The sequence below is a fragment of the Sus scrofa genome, chromosome 7, assembly GCF_000003025.6.
Source record: "Sus scrofa isolate TJ Tabasco breed Duroc chromosome 7, Sscrofa11.1, whole genome shotgun sequence".
In the NCBI taxonomy this organism is placed as follows: domain Eukaryota; kingdom Metazoa; phylum Chordata; class Mammalia; order Artiodactyla; family Suidae; genus Sus; species Sus scrofa.
This window is the reverse complement of record NC_010449.5, coordinates 68205946-68233899: the sequence shown is the minus strand read 5'-3', so window position 1 is coordinate 68233899 and position 27954 is coordinate 68205946. Positions and strand designations below refer to the sequence as shown.

Sequence of the window (27954 nt, the reverse complement as noted above, 5' to 3'; positions counted from 1 at the left end):
GTAGGTCACAGAAGTGGCTTGGATCCTGCGTTGCTGTGGCTGTGGTGTAGGCCAGCAGCTGCAGCTCCGATTCGATCCCAAGCCTGGGAACCTCCACATGCTGCAAGTGCAGCCCTTAAAAGCAAAAAAAAAAAAAAAAAAAAAGAATTTTGTTCAGACTTTCTGATAAAAGTACATTAGAAGGTACTTAGGAGACTTTGGGTTTTGATGAATCAGGTGGTAAATTAACCATTCTCTACATGTCAACTTGAAGCTAAAAGATTTAATGTCCCTTAAAAAAAAAAGGGGGGGTTTTATGTGGCTTTCTACATGAATTTCATTATTTTTATGTCTTGCCACACACACAAATGATGGAAATATAAAAAATATTTGCTGTAAAATTATAAATGAGAATTCCTTTCATGCCTGCAACATACTCTTTGGTATAATAATTTTACTGGGGTAGACATTAAGACAATTATTTAATAATGTTCTAACAATAAAATGTTTACAGGTACAACTAACCTTCAGCTAAAAAATATTTGGGACTAATTCAAAGTATACTTGTTATAGGTCACACTGAAGAAACTAGCTTATCTTGGTACATGCCAATTATAGTTTTAATTGGGAGCACAAGAATCAGTAAGTACCCATAATATACTAATTTTATACCTATCAGTATAGTGCTCACCACAAATAAGTGCTTGCTTGAAAAATCATTAAAATAGAAACATCTAATTCACATTCTCAGGCTGGCAATAACACTTTGCTTAACGTTTCTTTTGTTGGGTAGAGAAAATTTCTAAGGCATTGAGATATGAGCACTCTGAACATGTGTGCTTAAATGAATTAAAAAAATGAGACATTAAACCATTAGCCATACATAATTAGGTAAAAATAATAAAAAAGAACAATAAAAAGTTAAAATGGTCCTACAACTAGGTTTAATTGAGATAGACTCAAGTATTTTCCAGATAATATCCACAAAACCAAAATAATCTAGGAGCAAAATTGCTCTAAGTTACAATTAGAGCAATGACTATCCTCAATCAATTTAGTTCATCGGATATCTTCACTAAACAAAAATGAATGCCAATTTAATAAGTTTAATCATTAAAAATGTATTTGGACATTAAAAATATACTATAGGCAGAGAGCATTTCTATGTGTATCATTTGGTCTTTTCATTATTACTGTGCCACTTACTTCTTGAATCCCTTTTTTTCATCTCTTGTGCTAAAGCAATGTCAAAATGTGCGCTGTGTGCATTCTCACACTGGTTAATTATCCTACAGACACATTCAGCAGCAAAAACTCTTGTAGCCCATCGGGGATTGGTGAAAGGATGAGGTCTGCCATCATTCCTGGTGGTCAGAACTGAAGCATCATCCCCTTTATCTCCTTCCTCTTCTTGCATTGTATCCACACATGTTACAGCTGTAAAATCTTTTATCAAGGGAGAATTCATATAGCTACAATCAACTAGAAGACATATTTATAAAGGGACACAAATGACTTCAAGTTTACACTAGAATTACTGTTGATTAATCATACGTCTTTTAACAATGTAAAATAATCATGTCTAATAACAACTGACAACAATATCTGAAGAGATGCTATAAAAGCTGTTCTAAAAAATAACAAAGTTGTTAAATTATATTCAAAGTGAAAAACTGAACATAATACTAGAATAATTATCAAGCCTGTTTGTAGATGAATATACAAAATATGAAGATCAAAATGCCCTGGCAGGGGGATTTTGGATTGTACTAGAGATGTTCAATGAATATAAGAAAGTTCCTGAACCCACTAAACATGTCTGAAAATACTTTTCTCAGGATAGACTGATTGCTGTAATTAATCTCAAATGGTTTTGATGGCCAGACCAATAAGTTACAAATAAAGTTAGGGCAAACTCCTGTCTTACAAGTGAGAAGTCAACAGAGACTGAAATGAATGTTTTCCTAGTAAGAAGAGATAGAGCCAAATTATGTATGATAAAGAACAAATGGTAAAATAAAATTGAGGGGTTTTTGGTTGTTGATGTTTTGATTTTTTAGGGTCCCACCTGCAGCATATGGAAGTTCCCAGGCTAGGGGTCGAATCGGTGCTGCAACTGCCAGCCTATACCATCGCTCATGGCAACACTGGATCCCTAACTCATAAGCGGGGCCAGGAATCGAACCTGCATTCTCATGGATACTAGTCAGGTTCGTGACCACTGAGCTACAATGGGAACTTCAAAACTGAGTTATTAAGTTCCCAGAATGTGAGTGTAACATTTTTAAAAAGACAGGAAAAGGCTAATCACCCTATCTATGCACATGTATTTTTTCATTTAAAGAAGTCCTTGTAAATTCTTAAGTAGTGGGGATAGAAGAGAAAATTAAAGGAAAATATGTAGAGCATAATGGTTGAAACAGCAGGTATAAATCACTGGAAGAGAAGAATACTAACAAGACTCACGACAGACGAAGAAAAATGTTAAAAAAAAAAAAAAATGCCAGGAATTTTTTGGTAGCTTTCTTCCTTTCACATTAGCTCATAGACCAGAGCTATATTAAACCATAAGACTAAAGTAACTCAGCTGATAGCTACTGAAGTTCAATGAAAAGTTAGATTTATGAAGGCTAAGGTTGAAATCCATCTCTATGTGTCTTCAGGAGTATTACTTAACTTTTCCAAGTCTTGTTTTCTCTCATGTAAAAATGGAATAATACTGTTTATTCATAGGATGGCTAAATGATTAAATCAGATAAAACAGACATAGTACCTCAAGTGTTTTCTATCTTCTTTCTTCCTCATTTATTTTCTCCTATCCAAGAACATAAATTTTAAAGACTCTAATACACTTTCTCACTAATAATTATCTTGTACTTGCAAAGAGATTAGGGAAATAACACTATTTTCCATTATTTGAAACATTAAGAGTGGAGAAACTGGCTTGCTCAAAATGTTCTAACTTTTGGTGAGTTTTCTATTAAGTTGACTCAAGGCAATCCCATGAATAATTATAATTATACATTATCTATTACCACAAATAATTATAATTATAAAAATAAATGATGGGACTATACTAATTTAGATCATCCCTTTATAGCATAAATAACAACTCTACTTTTTAGTTTATTTTACACAGGAAAGTCACACAAGACAATCATAAGAGAAAAAAAATAGGCTTTAAGTGTTGGACTTAAACAGTAGCATTAGAATCTTCATTTAAAGAAAGCAACAGGATTTCCCGTCGTGGCACAGTGGTTAACGAATCTGACTAGGAACCATGAGGTTGAGGGTTCGATCCCTGCCCTTGCTCAGTGGGTTAACGATCCGGCATTGCCGTGAGCTGTGGTGTAGGTTGCAGACGCGGCTCGGATCCTGCGTTGCTGTGGCCCTGGCATAGGCTGGTGGTTACAGCTCCGACTGGACCCCTAGCCTGGGAACCTCCATATGCCGCGGGAGCAGCCCAAGAAATAGCAAAAAAAAAAAAAAAAAAGACAAAAAAAATAAAATAAAATAAAGAAAGAAAGAAAGCAACAAGCAATTATAATCCCAAAATTGACATGAATGATGAACCGTCACTCGCAAACAATTTTATGTAATGCTTTTACTTCCAATTTTATTATGTTGTTGGTAATCACCAGTACTTACCAGCTGATGCAGCAAGTACATCTTTACAAAGCTTCAACCAAAAGGAGAGTTTATCCACTGCCATAGATGTAAGCATATGATTTAAAGTTTCTTTGATATCACAGCATAATTTCTGATCTGTCTCTCTGTCAAGTAGGGTCAATAGTGCCCCTTCAAGACCCACTTCTCTGATGTTAGCATCTGACAAGAAGAAAATCGATGATCTAAGTAATACAGAAAACAAAACTGCCATATGAGAAGCACACACAGTAGTTATTAAAATACTATGTGCAAATGCATTCTGAAGAATTAGCCTAAATACTGTACCTCAACCTACTGAGATCTATTTTAGTTCAGTTAAAGTTCAGTTATTATTCATGATACTGCAGTTATTTTTTATGCAATGTCACTGAAAGTTAAGTCTTTATTAAGAGTTACTAATATGGGGGTATCTGCTGTGGCCATTGGGTTAAGACTCCAACTGCAGCGGCTCTGTTCACTGCAGAGGCACAGGTTTGATCCTTGCACAGTGGTTAAAAGGATCTGGTGTTGTCGTAGCTGTGGCAGGGGTCAGATTCAATCCCTGGCCCAGGAACTTCCACATCCCTCAGATGCAGCCATTAAAAGAAAAAAAGTTACTGGAGTTTCCGTTGTGGCTCAGTGGTTAATGAATCCGATTAGGAACCATGAGGTTGCGGGTTCAATCCCTGGCCTTGCTCAGTGGGTTAAGGATCCGGTGTTGCCATGAGCTGTGGTGTAGGTTGCAGACATGGCTTGGATCCTGCATTGCTGTGGCTCTGGCGTAGGCCAGTGGCTACAGCTCCGATTGGACCCCTAGTCTGGGAACCTCCATGTGCTGCGGGAGTGGCCCAAGAAATAGCAAAAAGACAAATAAAATAAATTTAAAAAAAAGTTACTAATATGTTTCCTTATACCAGGTAACGTTTAAACATAATTAGCATTAAGTACTTATAAAAACTTAATGTTTCTTGGAATAATTATTGTATCTTCTCTAAAGTTAATTCAGATAAATAATTATTATTAAGCCTTCCTTATTCTGGTATAAAGGCTTTAAATTTATTAACATGAGAGTAAAACTCAAAGAGAGAACAGTGTTTAATTGCTACAACCAAGCTACAGTGGATCTAAAGAATTCTACTGAACTGATATAAATTACTACACAATATTCTTACTGCAAAGTAAGAAATGATCTCAAAAAAAAAAAAAAAAAAAAAAAAAAAAAAAGCCTTGATCTAGCATCTATTTCCTCTAATTTGGGAAATGTCAAAACTTCAAATACATTTTCTCTTAAAGAGTTAACTTATTTGGCATTTATGGAAGCATTTAGTTTCTAAAGATTATACTTTTTCTACTATTTGAAAGAGAAATAATCTTTTAAAGATCATAAGGAGGTGGTAGAAATGTTTCTGAATAGGAGTATAAAAGTCAGAACAGTTCAATGCAATGTGTGAGTCATGACTGGATCCTAAATTTGGGTGGGGGTGAGAGGGGTAGGAGGAGGTATAAAGGACATTTTTTGATAACAGGAAATTTGTGTGAGGACTGCATGTTCTATGAAGCTACTAAATTAATGCTGATTTTATTAGGTATGGAAATAAGGTGTGGTCATGCAGGAGAATATCCTTCTTGAAAAATGCAAACAAGTATTTAGGGGTGAACCATCATGATGTCTGCAACCTGCTTTCAGATGGTTTGCCAAAAGGTCTATGAAGATACTAAGAGATACATTAAATAAGTGTCATGAAGACACTAAGTAGGTGAATCTAGGTGTTCACTGCACACTTCTTTCAACTTTTTCATGAATTGGAAAAATTTTAAAAAGCAATTATATAGAGTTCTTTAATTTTACTCACATAGATAATTCAATAATTATGTAACAGTATCTTTACATAATAAAATCCTAAAGCAACAAATACAAATAATTTCAGCAGTGACTGTAAGTTAAATGTCACTTTGGGGAGAACACCATACATAGTTAGAAGATTAAAATACCTCTGGTTAAGGTAAGTGATCACAGAAAGTTTTCAAATAAGTCCTATAACCTGTTTGACTCCTGTACCATACTATATACATCTATATCAAGCAATGCTGATGAATTCAAGTCAGAACAAATGTTTTAACATAATAATGAAATTGTAACTTAAAAGAGCACAGCACAGGGGTTAAAGGCCCACCATTGCCTCTGTGGTGACATGGGTTCTGTCCCTAGCCCAGTGCAGTAGGCTAAAGGATGTAGTGGAGTTCCCATCCTGGCTCAGTGGAAACAAATGTGACTGGTATTCATGAGGATGTAGGTTTGATCCCTGGCCTCCCTTAGTGGGTTAAGGACTCAGCATTGCTGTGAGCTGTGGTATAGGTTGCAGATGCAGCCTGGATCTGGCGTTGCTGTGGCTGTGGTGTAGGCCAGCGGCTACAGCTCCGATTCGACCCCTAGCCTGGGAACTTTCAGATGCTGTGGGTGCAGCCCTAAAAAGATACCAAAAGTAAAAAAATTAAAAAAATAAGGATTTCTCATCTTGGCGTACTGGAAACGAATCTGACTAGGTACTATGAGGTTGCAAGTTCGATTCCTGGCCTTGCTCAGTGGGTTAAGGATCCAGCATTGCCGTGAGCTGTGGTGTAGGTTGCAGACAAGGCTCGGATCTGGCATTGCTGTGGCTTTGGCGTAGGTGGGCAGCAGCTCTGATTAGACCCTAGCCTGGGAACCTCCATATGCCTCAGGCACAGCCCTAAAAAGACAAAAGACAATAAATAAATAAAAAAAAATAAAGGATGTGGCACTGCTACAGTTGTAGCATAGGTCACAGCTGCAGTTCGGATTCCATCTGGCCTGGGAACTTCTCCATAGGCTGCAGGTGTGGCCATTAAAAAAAAAGTGTATAGCATGATAGTAAAACACATTATTGATTTGAGAGCTACAGATACTGGAAAGGTTTATGAAGCTTGAGACCTTCTAAAAATGTGACAGCACTTTGCAAACTACATACTTTTAAAGTGTAAGATATTACCATTACCACTCTTGTAGGCTATTTGAGTGCATATACATGTTTGGGTTACTCGCATAATTTTGAAATGAAGGGATATACTTAAAAGAAAATCTTACGAGCTGAGAAATCATTTCATCCAGCTCTCAAATGTAAAAGGGGTCTAAAAATCCTTTAACTTGAAGCAGACTCATCTATGAGAAATTTTATGAAATGAGATTTTGGGGGAAGGAAGGCACATATGATAAATGAGCTAAATGAATTTCAATTGATTGTTGTAAAAAAACTCATTTTAAACTAATGGCTCTTACACTTCAATACACATAAACACAGGGATTGTAGAAACGTAGCTAACAGATTGCTGGGCTCTACTCCAGACTTCTGGCTTAGCAGATTTGGGATGGGGCCCAATAATTTGCATTTCTAACAAGTTCCCAGCTAAGGTAGATGTTGCTGGTCTAGAGGGCCTAAGTTTGAAACCATCACTCTAAACCAGTAATATCACTGGTTGGAATGATAATCATTACTAGCAACATTATCTGTAGCAAGCTTAAGACATTCTATATTAACTTTTGAATTTCATTTAAAAAGCTTTGTTCATATAGAAGATTGAAGATTAAAAAAAATCATTTGAGCTGGAGATAATACTGATAAAAAGAATTACCTAGAGTCAACTCTTTTCTGCTATCCTTAGCAAGCATAACAGCATGTTCTGAAACTTCAGCTGCTTCTCTCTGAACAAGCTGACGTAAACAAGCCAGTACCGCTCGTCTCAGTAACAAATAGGGACTACAGAGATTCACCTGAAAAATACCATTTGGGAAATAAAAGAGCTGAAATTCTTGGTGGCATTCAATAAGTCTAACATACAATCACTGGACCCCTCCTCATTTTGTCCAGCCCATCGCTTGGCTGGAAACAAGTTATTAAAAACACAGAAACTTCTTCAACTACCCTAGCACATATTTCTTCATTATATAACTTAGAAATAGCTTAAGAAGTAATACATGTACTCGACTATGCAATATTCATGAACAAATCCAAGCAAAAGCCTTTTGACAACGTTAGAAGACACAAATTTATATGCGTAAACTAGTTTTGAGAGACATGAGATTCAACTGAGATAATTTATTTGCCATTTATATATTTGTGCTCATGCAACTATATTATAGTGTTTTACAAATCTCTAAGTAGAAATTTATACAAATCCATATAAGCAGTATTAGCATACTGCTTAAAATGGAGGCTCTGGAGTCAAACTGCTTCAGTTTGAGTCTTAGATCTATGACTGTGTGACCGTGGGCAAGTTATTTAATCTCTCTGTGCCTTGGTTTCCTCATTTGTTATATGGAGATAACACTACCCCTACCCTATCTCACAGGGCTGTTGTGAGCACAAAGAAACATGCAAAATTACCTGGAAAATAGTAAGTGCTCAATAAACATTAGTTATTATTAATGTAGCCTCTATCAACAGTAATTTAGATGACATACAGTGTAAGAAAACGCATTTTCAAATAAAGGCATAAACAGTTTTACTCAGAAAATATATTCACCAAAAATGCTCTCTAGAGACAAACATTACACATAGTAAATTTCATATATATATATCTACTTAAATATGGATATACATATATGTACATAGAAATGTAAATATTTTAGATATAGGATACTTCTACTCAGAATGACAGACTCAATACATATGCTTTCTACTTAGAAATTTGTTTTGTTTTGCTTTTTTTTATTTGCCATGCCTGTGGCATGCAGAAGTTCCCAGGCCAGGGATCAAACCCACACCACAGTAGCGACCTGAGCCACAGCAGTGATAATGCCTGTTCCTTAACCTGCTGTGCTGCAAGAGAACTCTGTTTTAGAGGTATTTAAGCAATGTAAATCTCAATAGGTTAGAGAATTCTGGCTTATAAGTATTTAAACAATGTAAATCTCAATAGGTTGTGTCTATCTAGGGTAAAATGATACAACTGGTGATATACCTTAAATGAACAATTAAAACAAGTGAAAAGTTTCTGAATACAAATTCTTACTCAGTGATTTCATAAGTAGGATAAAGCCTATAGATTCTGAAATTCATTTTGTTCTAACTATGAAAATAAAGACCAGTTTGCTGTGGCTTATGACAGTAAATATGTGTTTTTGTGTGTGTGTTTGTGTGTCTTTTTTTTTTTTTGCCATTTCTTGGGCCACTCCCACGGCATATGGAGGCCAGGTGTCTAACCAGAGCCATAACCTCTGGCCTACACCAGAGCCACAGCAATGCAGGATCTGAGCCGCATCTGCGACCTACACCATAGATCACGGCAACGCCAGATCCTTAACCCACTGAGCAAGGCCAGGGATCGAACCCACAACCTCATGGTTCCTAGTCGGATTTGTTAACCACTGAGTCACCACGGAAACTCCTAAATATGCCTTATAATAGTGATTTTCCAAACATAACTTGGAAAAAATTGGCCTAATACTTTTAGGTCCTCTTCAGATCTCATTTGTGTGCAAAAAACAGGACTGAAGCAGGTGAGTTTGCTGAAAAGAGCAGAGGCAAAATTCTAAGAAAAATGAGTAGGTAGGGGCAACTAGTTTTTAACATATAAGACACTTGCAAATAAAGTTAAATCCTTAATTTTATGAGAAGCTAGAGGACAAAAAGGTGTGTGACTATATCACCAGTGAAACATTTGGATGAGAACTGCTTTATAAATATATTCTATTATACTCTCAAGTGATACCATGAACTCAAAAGTGGAAAGAGAAGAATGCCATTAACAATGTCAAGGTCATGTTGTTCTAGTCATGGTTAAGAACTCTGCTGTTAGAAACTAGTACAAAGGATAACAGAGAAGTTAAAATGTAAAAAAGGTGAAGTTTATTCATGCCCAAGATTTTGGCTGTATTTAACAACAGTGACAAAACAGCACTCTATGAGAAGACAATTTTAAAGAAAATTTAATAAAACTACTAGTTATTTTAATAGGAGTTTTTACAAGCATATAATACAAGGCAGGCACAGTACTTAATTCAGGCTGGTCAAACAATCTTTTAAAAAAAGCATGCTCAAAAGCACTCTTTAGGTATTTGGTACAGAGAACTGTCACACAAAGCAAAATGGGATGCTTAATATCTCCATGTCATTCTCCAGCATTTATATTGGGAAAAGGAATAGAGTGGATTAAGGCAAACAAACTGAGCAGGCAAAATACAGAAATTAAATCAAACTGTGATTACAATTCCTTTCTGAAGTGAATGTATTAAGTGAAAATGATGCAAAATTAAGCACAGGGAGTGAGTGCATCAGCTGGAGAAGGTTAGGGAGGATTTGTTTACAGTGGTATTAAATAATCACCATATAACATGCTACACACACTGGACTTTGCATTAATGGTTAGCTGAAACAAAGAGATGCAAAGGAAAACAAGGACATTTACAACCAAAAAAAAAAAAAAAAAAAAAACCAAAACCCACAAAGAAAAAGCACTGCAAATCTCAAAAAGTTAGGAATCGAGGGTCAGGGACCTACCAACACAGAATTATCCAACAAGATCTCCTGCACAAAAACAAATGACAGACCGGTCATGACAAAACCAAAAGATAAATACTAGGATGACTTTGACAATAGTCAGCTAAGTATTAAAATATAAATGTTGACAGAGCTATCATTCATATTGGCTTAGCTTCAGCTTCAAAAATACACCATTAAATACTTCATTTTCCAACTTAAAATGTGAGTTGAGCTAAGATTTTAGAAATAGTCAACTCAAGATGCAAAGATATAAAAATACAGTAATTTCAAAATACACATTTGTATAATTAGGCTTTCCTTTGGAATCTTTCATTAAGCCTCAATAACAAAACCAGATCAAGCAGACATGAGCGTGAAAGAGTGATCTGGATTAAGTTCGCATGAACAGGTGTCCAGCAAGGGACAAAGTTAATGGTTTATCTCATCACAAGTTAATTATAGACTTTTATTCTTAGAAGCCAAGTTTTAAAATTGATAGTAGTTATAACTGCTAGTGAGCTAAGGCCAAGTTCAGAATGGAAGTTAAACAGCATGCAGTTAGAAGAAACCCCTTTATAATATGATTCTTTCCTAATGATGAGATGTATTCTGAATATTCAGGGAGTTTCAATTAATATGAAAATAGTTCATGCTAAATAATTAAATCCTATGAAGAAAAAAAAAACAAACCTGATTCGTAAAGTATTTTAATAGGATAGCAAAAGCAATTTCCTTACTAGAGGGAATACTCTAAAATATAAATTTAGAATAAAAGCTTTACTAAGCAAAATTATTAATTCATAAAATTAACACACTATAGTGATAGCAATTTTTGAATATAATTATTTATAAGAAAAAAATCATTTTACAGCTTAAGTATTATGAGTGACATGAATAAGATTTGTAATTGTTACTTCTGATTTTCTCAATTGCTCCAAATGGACCTAAAAGAAAAATCTGTATAGTCTCTCTTTTTCTTTATACGTAAACTTTGTCTCAGTCGAGGAAAAGAAAATAGTACCACACTTGATCAGATCTAATTCATCATGAATTAGCAGTTAGTCTTGCCCTTTATTTCTCAATAAACTTTACTTAATAAATGAATTCATGCATTTATCTGTTAAATTTTAAAAGGCTATTAATGGAAAATTTCTACTGTGACTCAAAATAATGGCAGTATTATTATATTTAATTGGTGAGTAGAAAGATCAACTTGCACAGGAGTGGATATTTTTCAATAACTGGTTTTGGCAATTTTTTTCTTTTTTTTTGCCCCCGAGGCCTATGGAGTTCCCTGGGCCAAGGATCAGATCCAAGCCGCAGTTGCGACCTATACCTCAGCTGTGGCGACATGGGATTCTTTAAACCCATTGTGCTGGGCCAGGGATCGAGCCTGCATGCTGGCACTGTGGAGAGAGTGCCAATTCCGTTGTGCCACAGTGGGAACTCCGACAATGATTTTTTGAATATAAAGAGTAGTATTCCTGGGGGAAAAGTCATTGAATGATAAAGTTAAAATTCTTTTCTAGTAAGTGCTGTTCTAATACATGTTTAACCCAGACAGAAACCAAAGCTTCTACTAGAAAATTCAGTCGCATCCTCTCTTTAAGGGTCTTAACCTAATTATGACTACGAAAATCAGCATGAAGATTAATATAATGTTATGTTTAAGTTACATATTAAGAAAACAGAAACAGCTACTATTTATTTAGTGGTTATTAAGTGCTGGGACAAGTGTCTTTTCAGGTAGCATCTTATCCTCATTAAAGACAGCTGAGGGTAGAGATTATGGGATGTCCCTAAGGCCACAAACTAGGAGGGGGCAGAGTTGAGAGCTACCGATAACTACAGTTAATATTAAGCAGTGAAATGAGGGCAGGACAAGGAGTTCATAAACCTGGACTCTACAAAGAACCACCACTACTAGATACCTCAGGCAAAATATTTCACTTTTTGGTGTGTATCTTTTTATTGAGAAGATTGGTTTTAATGATGTTTTAGCAAATGCTGCATATTTTATCTCAAGCTTGAAAATGAAAGGTCTGTCTAAAGTAATGATTCTCAGTTATCATGTCACTAAGGGAAGTGTGCTGTGAACATTTCAGGGGCAGAAAAAGTTGAAAAGCAACAATGTCTTGTTTGAACTCCAAATGTAACTCAACTTTCCAAGGCAAGTCCAGAGAGAAACTGGTGATGCAAAGGGTAAGATTTTCTTTTTTTAATCTTAAAAACTGAAATACAGTTGATTTACAATATTTTATTTTCTGGTGTACAGCAAAGTGATTCAGTGATACACTTTTTCATATTCTTTTCCATTATGATAATATCAAGGCAAATCTTAAAACCACTGATAATTATAAATCACCTCACTAGAACATTTTGTTAATTATTTTCACCTGTCTATATTCATGAGACACCCTATTAGAACCCAGATATTGATGCATATACTGCAAGAATATCGAGGAAAAATTTTATTTGCCCAGCTGCGATGAAAAGAGCTTTATATGTAATAGTTTGGAACAGAGAAAGAAGTACGGAAAAAAAAAGATGTTACCACATATATTTTTCCACATCCTACAGCATTTATACACTACCTGGAATATCAGCACTCAATATAATTCTACTGATTAATGAACAAATATTCTAAATATTAACTTCAACATAAATGGGAGAAAAATTAATCAATATATGAGAGGTTCAAGACGTGACTGTATGAAAGTTGTCCCTTACCCCCCAAAAAGATTAGAACTGAAGGTAAATAGCTACAGTATACAGTCCAGAGAATAATTAAAATAAATTTAAATTTCCAACAAAAGAAACTAAGGTCTCATTTATAATTTTATACTCACACAGAGGCAACTGACTAGGCTAGACAAGTTGACATGTCGTGGAGCAAACATATGAAGCTGCTGAAGGCAAGAGATGGCCTGAGCTTGGACGAGGCAGTCTGGGTTATCTTGCATCACTGCACAACCCAACAGACAGGAAGTCCTTAAGGCAGAAATGTAAGTACTATTACCTAAAATGAAAGCACAAAGGTTTTATGTATTTATTTGTCTTTTGTCTTTTTAGGGCCACCCCACAGCATACGGAGGTTCCCAGGCTAGGGGTCGAATCAGAGCTGTAACTGCCAGCCTATGCCACAGCCACAGCCACATGGGATCCGAGCCACATCTGCAACTTACATCACAGCTCATGGCAATGCCAGATCCTTAACCACTGAGCAAAGCCAGGGATCGAACCCACAACCTCATGGTTACTAGCTGGGTTTGTTAACCACTGAGCCATGACGGGAACTCCTAAAGGTTTTAATAATTGGCCTATTACCCTTTAAATATATATTACTGGGCTTAAAATTTTTTCCCTCCAACTTAAACTCAAGGTTCTGTGAAGTAAATTTCTTCTACAAAATTAGGTGATAGATTTTCAGATTATGTTACTTGCTTTTAGTCTGAAAAGTTTATGGCAATACAAATCATTAGGCAAAGAACCTAAGCCTATCTGCAGGTTAAACCAAATTTTTATGAAAAGTAGAATTTGAAACTGCTAATAAACTTTACTTAGTATTAGGAGAGTTGCTTTCATATATTAAAATCACATACTTTGCATCTGAATAGATCAGAGTAACTGAGTTTTGGGACTGAGTCATTTTTATCTTAAAAGAAGTAAGACTATTTCAGTTCTTGTCTGTCATTTTAATTGTTAAGGAAAGGACTTTTAGGAGATATCCAAACTTTCTAAATTATGATACTCCTTGTCTGCTCAAGGTAAAAGAAATCAGATTGATTGTCATTTATTTTATAAAAATACACTGAGCTCCTGCCAATCACAATGGCTTTTCAACTTTTATTTGACAGAGGAGGAAACTGAAGCTCAGAGACTTGAGGATTTTCCCAAAGTCACCCTATTAAGTAGTGGTGAAGCTTAGATTAAATTTCCCACTTTCTTTTTTTTTTTTGTCTTTTTGCCATTTCTTGGGCCGCTCCTGCGGCATATGGAGATTCCCAGGCCAGGGGTCGAATCGGAGCTGTAGCCGCTGGCCTACGCCAGAGCCACAGCAACGCGGGATCCGAGGCGCGTCTGCAACCTACACCACAGCTCACGGCAACGCCGGATCGTTAACCCACTGAGTAAGGTCAGGGATCGAACCCGCAACCTCATGGTTCCTAGTCGGATTCGTTAACCACTGCGCCACGACGGGAACTCCAAATTTCCCACTTTCTATGTTTTTTTCTACCATGTCATCATGTAGGAGTCAAAGTCTTTCCAAGACTATTCTCAGCAGTCTGCCCATATTATCCTTAGAATTATTTTCTTTTCCGGCCACCCTGTGGTACATGGAGTTCCCAGGCCAGGGATGAGATCCAAGCCGTAGTTGCCACCTACGCCGCAGCTTTGGCAATGCCGGATCCTTAACTTACTGTACCAGCCAAGGATCGAATCTGCATCCCAGTGCTCCCAAGATGCCACCCATCCTGTTGCACCACAGAGGAACTCCACTGCCCATATTCTGAAAGAACATTCTGCTGAACTTCACTCTATTGAGAAGTATTTGTATTCAACTGAATTTTTATGTGTCTATTTTTACGTAAAGCATCACAAAAGTAGCTCTGCATACCCTGCAGCTCTGGACCCAAAGTGGTAATGAGGGTATTCAAACAGCGACCAAGACTTTGGTGGACTTCAGCATGAGTAGGAGGCACATTTAGTAACAACATTATAATAAGAGATAGGGTGGGTTCCACATGGGTATAAAAGAGTGGGCCAGCAGAATCAATGATCAATGACAGAGAATGCAGTGCCCAGGTCTGTGAAGACAGGGGAAAAACAATTAAAATGGTTATAGAAGCATTAAGAAACACAATGAATTGTTCTTTTGTTTAAGTGATATAACAGCAAAGTAAAGCATTTGTGTGTGATTACTAGCTTGCAGAGTGAAACAGAGAACTTCAGGAGTTTAAGAAAACTCTTAAAATATCCAGTAAAAAAAACAACTCAGAGAAAAATGTCTGATTTAGAATGGCATGTTTAGATATATCTCAGCACCAAGAATTTTATTTTATTTTTGTCTTTTTGTCTTTTCAGGGCCACACCCACGGCATATGGAGGTTCCCAGGCTAGGGGTTCAATCAGAGCTGTAGCAACCAGCCTACACCACAGCCACAGCAATGCCAGATCTGAGCCACGTCTGCGACCTACCATAGCTCCTGGCAATGCTGGATTCTTAACCCACTGAGAGAGGCCAGGGATTGAACCAGCGTCCTCAGGTTCGTTAACCGGTTTGTTAACTCTTCGTTAACCACCATGACGGGAACTCCGAGCAGCACTAAGAATTTTAAAATAATGTTTGGTTTCTTAGCTAACGGTCTGAATTCAATTTAATTTGATAAAAATTGTTTATTGTCTAATTTATATAGAGAATGAAAATTCAAATTTTTAAAAGATTCAACAGTATCTACAATTACATTCATTATAGACAAATCGCCTGAACACAATGTTGAAGAATACTAGACATTAAAAAGTACATACCATATGACTCCACTGATGTAAAGTATAAAAGTGGGCAAAACTAATAAACGCTGTTGCAAATTAGGATAGTTGTTATTCTTGGTGGAACAGGTAATAATATTCTGGGGTACTGATAATGTTCTGTTTCTTGATCTAGGTGATGGTTACATGGTGTATTCAGTTTGTATGTTTACTCACAGAGATGCACACTTTGGACAAGTGCAGTTTTATGAATATATAAAAACATAAAAACAAATTTATATATAAATAAATATACATTTATATATTAAAGAAACAAAATGTCTTTGAGACAAATCTGGCTTACCATCATCTATTTTTAGAAATAAGTTTTATTTAAACACATTCATGCTCCTTTGTTTACATATTATTTATGGCTGCTTTCCTGCTATTAACGGCAGAACTGAGCTGTTGACAGAGACTATATAACATAGAAAGCCTAAGTAATTTACTAACTGCCCCTTTATAAAATAAGTTTGGCAATTCTGATGTAAACAAGACTGGCCATACAGTGACAACCAATGCAATATTCATAGACAAATCGTGGAAGTTGGATGATTAGTTATAACAGGTTCCTTATAGCATGTTCTCTACTTTTATGTATGTCTGAACTTTCTGTAACAAGAAGTATCTAAAAAGTCCTCCAAATTAGAAAGTTTAACCCTCTTATCAATAGATGTATAAGAAAAGCTTACAGTACTTTATTTCCTTTTTACAGCCGCACCTGTGGCATATGGATGTTCTCAGGCTAGGGGTCAAATCGGAGCTGCAGCTGAGGCCCATGCCACAGCCATATGAACACTGGATCTGAGCCACATCTACGACCTATGCCTCATCTTGAATCAATGCTGGATTCTTAACCCACTGAGTGAGGCCAGGGATCCCACAGCAGCCTCATGGAGACACCAAGTTCTTAACCTGCTGAACTACAATGGCAACTCCTACAGTACTATAAATGCTATAAAAATGAACTCCCATTAGGTATGAGATAGAGCAATCAAGAAGAGTCAGATTTGAAACAGCTGATGCCATGGAAAGAATAATTTAATCAACAAAAGTATTCAATAAAAAGGATGTGTATTTGGAACAGATATCTTGCAGGGGAAGAAGAGAAACACAAGAAATAGAAGCAAAGAATTAAAAGAATGAGGAAAGAATAGAACACCATATAATCAAACTCAATCAAGTATCAGATGATGTGAAAAAACCTTTAGTAATTCAAAGAATGAAAGCTAATTGTGGATTAGGGATGTTGAAGTCTAACAAGAAGGTGGTTAAACTGGATCTTCAAATACTAAAATATTGGGATTACCAGGAGTTTCTGCTATGGCACAATGTGTTAAGAATCCGACTGCAGCAGCTGCTGCTGCAGAGACAGGGGTTTGATCCCCGGCTGAGCATAGGGTGTTAAAGGATCTGGCATTGTCGCAGCTGCCTTGTAGGTGGCAGCTGTGGCTTAGATTCAATCTCTAGTCTGGGAACTTCCATATATTGCGGGTGCAGCCATAAAAAAAAAAGTGGATTATCAGATGAGAATAGAAAGAGAGAAGAGCCATGGGAAAAATGTAAGTGCAGATATGAGAACAACTTGTGAGGGAGGAAAGTAGGTAGACCATCTCAGGAGAAGATCAGTACTTGGGGGTAATTACATAGACTGGGTCAGGTCAGGACCTGAATGAGAAGTTGATTTAAGAATCAATAAGCGGTTTTCCCCAGCTTTTTAGTAGGGAAGAGGCAAGATGAAAATCTTTCAGGAAAACATCTTTGGCTTCATATTTAGGAAGAGTTAAAAGAACCTAACAATAAAGCAACTGGGTAGGAGACTACTATAGAAATCAGGGACACACGGGGGCACAGAGATAAAGGAATTAAAAGAGCAGAAAGAGTAACAATCATTTAAGATATAATTAAGATATCACAGCAATGATGATTTTGGCAGAAATGAGTAAGATGAGTATAATACTATGTGTAAGTGGCTAGGAATATGGGTTTAGAGCCCATGACTTATATTCTTCATTTTATCACAAAGTATATTTTTTAGCTGTGAGCAAGTTACTTAGTTTCTGTAGGTCTCAATTTTCTTTCTGTATAATGGCAATATACATCCTAGGTTACTGTGAGGATTAAACATGTTAGTATGTTTAGAAGACATAATATGTTTACTTCTGGTACCTGTTAACCTCTCCAAAATAGTAGATGTTATTTTAAGATAGAAGGGAGATTCATTTTCAGATAATGATATGAATTTGACTTTAGGCACTGAGTATAATGATAGTGATATGAATTTTAAAAATCCCTGTAACAATGGCTTTGATTGTATTATGAAGCAGGAATTATTTATAAACTAGTAATGGTCAATAAAGACACAATCTGGGAGTTCCCTTCATGGCTCAGCAGTTAAGGAACCTGACTAGGAGCCATGAGAATGCAGGTTCGATCCCTGGCCTCACTCAGATGGTTAAGGATCTGGCATTGCCATGAGCTGTGGTGTAGGTCACAGACGTGGCTAGGATCCCATGTTGCTGTGGCTGTGGTGTACAGCAGCTGTAGCTCCGATTAGACCCGTAGCCTGGGAACTTCCATATGCCACGGGTACGGCCCTAAAAAAGCAAAAATAAAAAAGACACACTCTGCATGATCTACAAATCATGAATTTCAAGGAAAGTATCAACTGGGGTACTCACTTGCACATCAGGAGAAGTGCTGTCCTGAGACAAAGTATAAAGGATTCCCACACAAGAATTCAAATGTTGAGAAGAACTTATTCCACCTAAGTACCTATGTAGTGATCCCAAGGCCAACGAGTGTCCTGTTCTGGTAACTGCATCCCTTGCTGATTTCAGTCTGTGATTATGGAAACAAAAATAAATGACAATCACTGAAACAAAACCAATTCATGAACACTGTCACTTAGGCAAACCTTTTGTATGAACAGTTCCAAAATTCAGAAACATATTTACTGTTAAGTGATTTAAAAAAAAACCTGAAATAACCTGAAAGGTTATCTTGAAAAGAAAAACATTTTAAATAAAAATGTCTTCAAATTTCAAATGTCTTTCAGAAATATATACACACTAAACTTATATGGCAAGTATTATAATTAATCATTAAGTTGCATTTAAAAAACTCATTGCTGAGATACTTTAATTCTATGTAAAGAGAGTTCCAACCTAACTTTGACTTAAAAATGAAATATAAGATTGAGCAATCAAGATGACATAGGAGTAGGACGTGGAGCTCATCTCTTCCCACAAACACATCAAAAATACATCTACATGGGTAACGACTCACAGAGAACATCTACAGACTGCTGGCAGAAGACCTCAGACTTCCAAAAGGTCAAGAAAACCTCCACATAATGGGGTGGGAACAAAGAAAGAAGAAAAAAAAAGACAGAGGAATCAGGACAGGACCTGTACACTAGGGAGGGAGCTGTGAAGGAGGAAAGGCTCCTGCTGGAGAGGGAGCCTTGCAGCCTTGGAGGAGAGTGCAGCAACCGCTCTGTGGAAGGAAAAGAATCACCTGGAGAGGCTGTCAGTAGGAGCACCCTGTACTCCCTAGCCTGGGTTGTTTGTCTGCTGGTGCGGGCAGGGACTGGGTGCTGAAGCTTGGGCTTCAGAGGTCAGGCCCCAGGAAAGGACTGGGGTTGGCTGTCTGGGACCCACCTGAAGGGGCTGGAGTATGGGTTGCTGCATCAGAGGATGTACATGGAAGAAGCCTGGGCCCACCAGAGAGGAAAGACACCACTGTTGGGGGGCATGGAGGAGAGGGGTGGGAACGCCATAGGAGCTTCTTTCTTTGGGTAAAGATGTGGTACATATACACAAGGAAACATTACTCAGCTATAAAGAAGAATGAAGTAATGCCATTTTGCAGCAACACAGATGTAACTAGAGATTATCGTACTAAGTGAAATAAGTCAGAAAGAGAAATGCAAATACCATATCATACCACTTATCTGTGGACTCTCAAATTTGGCACAAATGAACCTATCAACAAAACACAAACAGACTCACAGACACAGAGGATGGACTTGTGGGTGCCAAGAGGGAGGAATGGACTAGGAGTTTGGGGTTAGTAGATGCAAACTATTACATACATAACAGATAAATAACAAGGTCCTACTGTATAAGCATAGTGAACTATATGCAATATCCTAGAATAAACATAATGGAAAATACATGTGTAGGGCTGAGTTACTTTGCTCTACAGAAGAAATTAACACACACTGCAAACCAACTATATCTCAATAAAAAATAAATTTAAAAAAATAAAATGAAATACAGTAAGAGAATTTAGTATCTACCAGGAATTTTCTTATGTATTGTATACCAGTTTGCTCCTTTAAGCCTCTCAACAGTCTTGAGATTCATACTATTAACAGTTCCTTTTTACAAACGAGGAAGCCAAAATGACTTAGTGATTTTGCCAAAGTAACTCTTACAAAGTAACCATCTATTAAATGGAAGAGTTAGGATTTGAACCAAGTTAGTAATCTGACTCCAGAAGGTGAACTCATAAGCAAGTGAGACTCACATAATCAGCAGATGGGAAGAAGGTCAAAGTGCCACCTGCATCACAACTACTACTACTATAAATTTATATATATGACTAATATAGCCATGAACTTTATTTGCAGTTGTTTTTATTTTTACATACTACTTTCATATTGATTATCTCACTTACCTTAACATTCTTACTTGCTAGGGAAGTATTAATAACCTTGCATTTGAAAGAGGAAAACTGAGAGGATTAAACAACCTGCTTAGTTAAAAGCTGGCAGAAATGAACATGTATGCTTCCTCATCTGCAGCCTACAGACTTTTCTCTTTCAGGCAGACTGTTCTTACTACCTAGCATGTATATTTTACATGATAAAACTGTGTAAGTTTCTTACTCCCAAAGTCCCCTGAGAGCCTATGATATCACTCATACAGATGGTGATCTTTTTATATAAAAACTAAAACCAAAGAGGATTTTTCTTGTGGCATAGCAGGTTAAGGATCCAGTGCTGTCACTGCAGTTGCCTGGGTTGCTGCTTTGACACAAGTTTGATCCCTGGCCCAGGAACTTCCATATGCCACAGGCGTGGCCAAAACAAACAAAACAAAACAAATCCCTAAAATCAAAGAATTAGTAATAGCTTTCTGTTCTGACACAAGCAGGCCAGGACAAGCAAACCAGGTATGGGGGTGGTATTTTTTTTTTTTGGTCTTTTGTCTCTTTGAGGGCAGTACCCGCAGCATATGGAGGTTCCCAGGCTAGGAGTCTAATTGGAGCTGTAGCCACCAGCCTGTGCCAGAGCCACAGCAACAGAGGATTCAAGCCATGTCTTCGGCCTACACTACAGCTCACAGCACCGCTGGATCCCTAACCCACTGAGCGAGGCCAAGGATTGAACCCGCAACCTCGTGGTTCCTAGTCGGATTCGCCTCTGCTGCACTACAACAGGAACTCCTGGTATTCTTTTTTTTAAAAAGTATCCAATTTCTCAATTTTTAAAACTTAATCATCAAAATGAAGTTGCAGTAGTTGCAACAAATCAAGAAGCTATACCCAGTTATGACACATAGCTAGCTCATGAGTAATAAATGAGAAATTCACTTACTTGTCAAAGCTAACTTGAGCTAATGCAGCAGTAAAAACTCCATCATTAACCACCTGGGCTAATCTAGCCCATGCCTCTGCAGCTGCACATCTCAAGAGGGGGTTGGGACTTTCTAAGGCTCCCATCAGCAATGCTAGGACAGGTCTTCTCATTTCTTCTGGACCCAAGTGTCCCTTAGAGATAGCTACATCCTGAAATATGTAAAAAACAATCCAAACTTACAACTGTAGTAGATTCTCATTTCCAGTTTGGCACGTATATTCTGGTGAACCAAATATGTTCACACATGGTGATTACTACTTAAAAAAGAAATCAGGAGTTCCCATTGTGGCTCAGCGGTTAATGAACCTGACTGGCATTCATGAGGACGCAGTTCAATCCCTGGCCTTGCTCAGTGGGTTAAGGATCCGGCGTTGCTGTAAGCTGTGGTGTAGGCTGCAGACACGCTTGGATCCCGCATTGCTGTGGTGTAGGACGGTGACTACAGCTCCGATTGGACCCCTAGCTTAGGAACCTCCACATGCCACAAGAGCAGCCCTAGAAAAGGCAAAAAGACCAAAAAAAAAAAGAAAAAAAAAGAAAAGAAATCAGAACACAAAACATCCATACTGAACATACAAACACAATTTGATTTTTCTCATAAGGTACTATGGAATTTTAACCATCTAAGCAAACAATATGATAAGCAGTTATCACTGTAGCATACACATGTTCAGAAGAACATTAATAGGGATTTCCATAAAATAAATGATCAGTTAAAGCTATTCTATTTTACTTAAAAACCATAAGCCATAAAGAACAATGGGCCAGATTTGGTTCTTTGGCCATAGTCTACCAATGCCAGGTCTAGAATATTAGGCTTGGTAGGTGAAAGCATGGCTCTAAGCCAAGATTACAGGTTTAATTTCTGGTAAGTTTTATACGGAGAAAAACTAAAAGGGGGATTACAAATCCTGAAACATTAAGCAAAATGAAGAAAAGAAAAAAAAAAAAAAAAAACCCAGCCCTTTAAAAACATCTTCCCATAAAAAAAAAATTAAATTGAAAAAATTTGAAAAAAATTAAAAAATAAAAACACCATCCCTCTACCTACTTAGCTGACCATACACAATGAAAAAAAAATCAAACCTGAATTTTAGAAAAAAAGAATTACCTTCAAGAAACTAGAAACCGAAGAAACAACGTGTAATTGAACTACTTGTTGACGAGCTCCTTTTGTATGCTTTATACTGTCCAAAAGCTGTTCCAATATAAGAAGCTAAAAATCAGAAATGAGATTTAAAGAAAAAGCAAGTCAAAGGGCACTAGTGACTGTTTATTGCTAATCTGTTCTGTTGCATTTTGTTGGAACTACTTATATGAGATAAAATATTGAATACACCAAAGCATTTTAGGAAGCGAAATTACAACCAATACAAAAAATATTCTAATTACATTATGAATAGTGGGGAAGATTTATTTTGTGAAAAACGTAAGAACAAATGTATCAGTTTATATGGATTAGCTGGGAAAATCGATATGACAGTGGGGAAGATTTATTTTGTGAAAAACGTAAGAACAAATGTATCAGTTTATATGGATTTAGCTGGGAAAATTCACCTCTTTCAGCATTTTCCAGACAAAGGATATTTTCTTTTTTTTTTTTTGTCTTTTTGCTGTTTCTTTGGGCCGCTCCTGCGGCATATGGAGGTTCCCAGGCTAGGGGTCGAATCGGAGCTGTAGCCCCCGGCCTAGGCCAGAGCCATAGCAACGCAGGATCTGAGCCAGTCTGCAACCTACACCTCAGCTCACGGCAACACCGGATCGTTAACCCACTGAGCAAGGGCAGAGACCGAACCCGCAACCTCATGGTTCCTGGTCGGATTCGCTAACCACTGCGCCATGATGGGAACTCCGACAAAGGATATTTTAAAAGTTCCTTGCATCAACATTTTTGTTCTTAATAACAGGAATTATTGTACTCAAATAAACCATTTTATTCTAAAGGTAGCACTGACCTTAGTTAATGAGAAGCAGCACAGCCTTCTGAACTCCAACTATACTTTAAACATGTAACTGGGAACATACTACATAAGAGTAAAAAGCAAGTTACACTTGTCAAAGAGGTAATGTTACATAAGAAAAACAAGTGTAAAAACAACTTGCTTTTTACACTTGTTTTTCTTATGTAACGTTACTTCTTTAGCACTTTCAAACGTTTTTTTCCTGGCCACACCAACCAGTGGCATGAGGAAATTCCCAAGCCAGGGATCAAGCCCAAGCCACAGCAGTGACAATGCTGAATCCTCAAGTGCTAGTCCACCAGGGAACTCCAAATCGTTAATTTTTGATCATTTTCAGGAAGTCAAATTTTACTGCATACTGTAATTTACTAAACTATTCTATTGGTGGAGAGCAATTTTCCAATTTTTATAGTTCTAATTACAATGAATATACACATTACTTTTGGTCTGGGGTTGAATGTTTACATTAGGTTTTTTTTTTTTTTTTTTTTTTGTCTTTTTGCTATTTCTTGGGCCGCTCCTGCAGCATATGGAGGTTCCCAGGCTAGGGGTCAAATCGGAGCTGTAGCCACTGGCCTACGCCAGAGCCACAGCAATGCAGGATCTGAGCCGCGTCTGCAATCTACACCACAGCTCACGGCAACGCCGGATCGTTAACCCACTGAGCAAGGGCAGGGACCGAACCCGCAACCTCATGGTTCCTAGTCGGATTCGTTAACCACTGCACCACGACGGGAACTCTTACATTAGGTTTTTATGTAGCTTTGATGAATTGTTTTTCATGTCCTTACATCACAGAACTTTTAAATTCACTTTTTGAGATTAAAGATATGTAACCAAGAAATAAATCACCCCGTTTTCCCCACCAATTTCTCCAATGTTTAAAAACACTGTTCAGAGTTCTGAACTTCCTCCTCCTACTTCCCTCCCTTTAAATCAGGAAAACTAATAAAATGTTTAAGATAAATTTTGGTTGTGAACTATCTTGACAACAGGCATGGGACCTTACAATTTAACTTCATCTCTCTAGCATCTGGGTTTGGCATTTAGTTGGCAAATGTGCTTGCTGAACAATCACCAAGAACAGTTGCTTCTGGTGAATGAAAACTCAGCATGACTGGCTAAAGATGGCCCATGAGTATATTTTTACTCAGCTCTATTGAGTAAATCTCTCTGAGCCCTTAACTAAATCTCTATCATTCTGTTAAAGCCACAAGCTCCAAATATAATTCTGCTCCAATTGACAATTCTTTTCAAAACAGAATAGAGACACTCCCTGGTGGCCTCCTGGTTAAGGATTTGGTGTTGTCACTACTGTGACTTGGATTTGATCCTTGGCATGGGAGCTTCCATAGGCTTCCAGTGTGACTAAACAAAAACGCAAAAAAACAAAAAACACAAAACTCAAAAAATTCCTGTCATGGGAGTTCCCGTCATGGCACAGCAGAAACAAATCCGACTAGGAACCATGAGGTTGCAGGTTCGATCCCTGACCTTGCTCAGTGGGTTAAGGATCCAGCGTTGCCATGAGCTATGGTGTAGGTGGAAGACGTGGCTCAGATCTGGGATTTCTATGGCTCTGGCGTAGGCTGGCAGCTGTAGCTCCGAATGGATCCCTAGCCTGGGAACCTCTATATGCTGAGGGTGCAGCCCTAAAAAGACAAAAAAAAAAAAAAAAAAAAAAAAAAAATCCTGTCATGGCTCAGTGGCAATGTACCCGACTAGTATCCATGAGGATGCAGGTTCAATCCCTGGTCTCACTCACTGGGTTAAGGATCCAGCATTGCCGTGAGCTGTGGTTTAGGTCACTAACATGGCCCAGATCTGGTGTTGCTATGGCTGTGGCTGGCAGCTGCGGCTGCAATTCAAACCCTAGCCTGGGAACTTCCATATGCTGTTATGTGCAACCCTAAGAAACAAAACAAAACAACACCCCAAACCCTAATGGATAGATATGTATATTATGCTTTTAAAAACCCAACTATGGAAGAAGTCAGAAAAAAAAAGATGTAAAGTTATGTGTGTTATGACATGAGGAAAACAATATATATATAAAAACAACTCACTGGAATATAATAAACATGCTGGATCACTAAAAATTTTGAGAAAACATAGTAATTCTAAGTATTCCATTTACTTAAATACTTTCATCCTTATTCAAAGGTTAATTCTGTTCATCGTAATAAATTTCAAAAACTCAGAAAAGCACAGGAAAGAAAAATAAAATTTACCCATAATCCCACCATCTAGAAAGAGCCACCATTAACATTTTGGCATCATTGTTCTAGTCTCTCCCTGGTCCCATCGCTATCCCAGGTATACAGATATCATTTTTAGAAAACTAGAAGCACAGTGTAACACTCTGTTAATATCTCCGTTATTTCCCTAAACATCGATTCCACCTTAATAACTTCCTTATCTTGGCCTCCTGTTACTTTTTTTTTTCTTAAATTGAAGTATAGTTGTACACCCATAACTTACAATGTAAGTTATGGGTGTACAATATAGTAACTGACAATTTTTAGAGGTTATACTTTATAGTTTGTATCTTTTAATCCCCTACCCCTATATTGCTCCTCTCTGCTCTGGTAACTACTAGTTTGTACTCTATAGCTGTTATTCTGCTTCTTTTTTGTTAAATTCACTAGTTTGTTGTATTTTTTAGATTCCACATGTACTGAAATAATTTAAAATAGCTATTAGTATTATATAGTCTGGTAATACAATATTTTATTTAACTGATTCAGAAGTTTGGGACATTTAGGCCATTTATAATTTTTAGTATAAATAACATGATAAAGATATCATAAATTTTTTTCTGCCTGTTTTCCAAGACCATATTTAAATCATTATATTTCAAGAAAATATTTATGCCCAAATTGCCCTTTAGGAAGAAAAATTAAGGATAACTGTATAATCAGGCTTATGAGTTTAAAACATAAAACATCAATATTAGATCATATCCCAATCACTTGTTATAATGGCACTGTATCATGTTTAAAGTACTAAAATTACTAGTAAACTAATTTTACTAAAATTGCTTTAATTTTAGTAAAGTACTAAAATTACTGTAGTAAAATCTGACCTGTACTATTTTCTTGACCACATTCATGGGCTAAAGACTAAATGAGACTACCACAGGCCCAATTTTTTTTTCTTCAACCTCTATCTGCAAAATATTTTTTGGATGTAATACGATTTTTATTTTTATTTTTAAAAAATTTCTTACAGTTGGAGTTCCTGTCATGGCTCAGTGGTTAACGAATCCGACTAGGAACTATGAGGTTGCAGGTTCAATCCCTGGCCTTGCTCAGTGGGTTAAGGATCCAGCGTTGCCATGAGCTATGGTATAGGTCACAGACGCTGCTCAGATCCTGCATTGCTATGGCTCTGGTGTAGGCTGGCAGCTACAACTCCGATGGACCCCTAAGCTCTGGGAATGTCCATATGCCGGAAGCAGCCCAAGAAATAGAGGAAAAAAAAAAAAAAAGACAAAAATTTATTACAGTTGATTTGCACTGTTCTGTCAATTTCTGCTATACAACAAAGTGACCCAGTTATACATAGATACACATTCTTTCTCTCACATTATTCTCCATCATGTTCCGTCACAAGAGATTACATATAGTTCCCTGTACTATACGGCAGCTCTATAAGCAAATTTGGACAGAGATTACAACAAAACATTTTGAATCTCCAGGAAGATGGAGAGAACCAGTTTTCAGAAAATACTGAATTGGTATTCGTAAGCAGTATCAATTATGTGATTATTAGTTTTGGAATGAAATTAGATTAAAACCAAAGTTTTGAGTCTGGATGAAATAAAAACACGTTAACTGAGGAAACAGGAAAGACATAAAATCTGAAAATGCTGTATTTCCCTTACTTATACTTTCAGAGAGGTTATATTATGATGAAAATTTTTACTACAGAGAACACTATGCTTTTCTTCTCTCCATCAAGAGACACAACGCTATTAAAAGTCAACACAGGAGTTCTCGTTGTGGCGCAGTGGTTAACGAATCTGGCTGGGAACCATGAGGTTGCAAGTTCAATCCCTGGCCTTGCTTAGTGGGTTAAGGATCTGGCATTGCCATGAGCTGTGGTGTAGGCCCCAGAGGCGGCTCGGATCCCACGTTGCTGTGGCTCTGACGTAGACCAGTGGCTACAGCTGGGATTAGACCCCTAGCCTGGGAACCTCCATATGCCACAGGAGCGGTCCTAGAAAAGGCAAAAAGACAAAAAGTCAACATAAATATTATTCATGTTTTTATCCACTAAAAGTAAAACTCAACTATCCAAAAGGCTGTTTCAGAAATGTGTTTCTGACAAGACTCAAATATTTTTGTGAGTCTTCATCAAAGAGACCAAGGTAGGGGGTTCTGCTGTGCCACAGTGAGTTAAGGATCTGTCATTGCATCTGTGGTGGTACAAGTTCGACCCTGGCCCAGTGCAGTGGGTTAAGGATCTGGTGTTGCCACAGCTGCGACCAGAAAAAAAAGAAAAAAGAAAAAAAAGGAAAGGAGCTTTCATAGTGGATCAGCAGTAATGAAGCCAACTAGGATCCATGAGGATGTGGGTTTGATCCCTGGCCTCACTTATGGGATTATGGATCTGGTGTTGCTGGGAGCTCTGATGTAGGTTGCAGACGTGGCTTGAATCCTGTGCTGCTTTGGCTGTGGTGTAGGCAGGC

The 27954-nt window shown here is 37.3% G+C and overlaps 1 protein-coding gene across 1 annotated transcript in view; it reads right to left on the bottom strand.

Moving 5' to 3' along the window:
• HEATR5A (HEAT repeat containing 5A) overlaps positions 1-27954 on the bottom strand; it is a 115491-nt gene that overhangs the window by 25188 nt on the left and 62349 nt on the right. The window contains 8 exon segments of the mRNA XM_021099894.1: positions 1186-1425; positions 3628-3807; positions 7276-7414; positions 12974-13143; positions 14743-14932; positions 18335-18494; positions 21259-21449; positions 22412-22517. Of these exon segments, the coding sequence (XP_020955553.1) occupies positions 1186-1425; positions 3628-3807; positions 7276-7414; positions 12974-13143; positions 14743-14932; positions 18335-18494; positions 21259-21449; positions 22412-22517 (1376 nt within the window).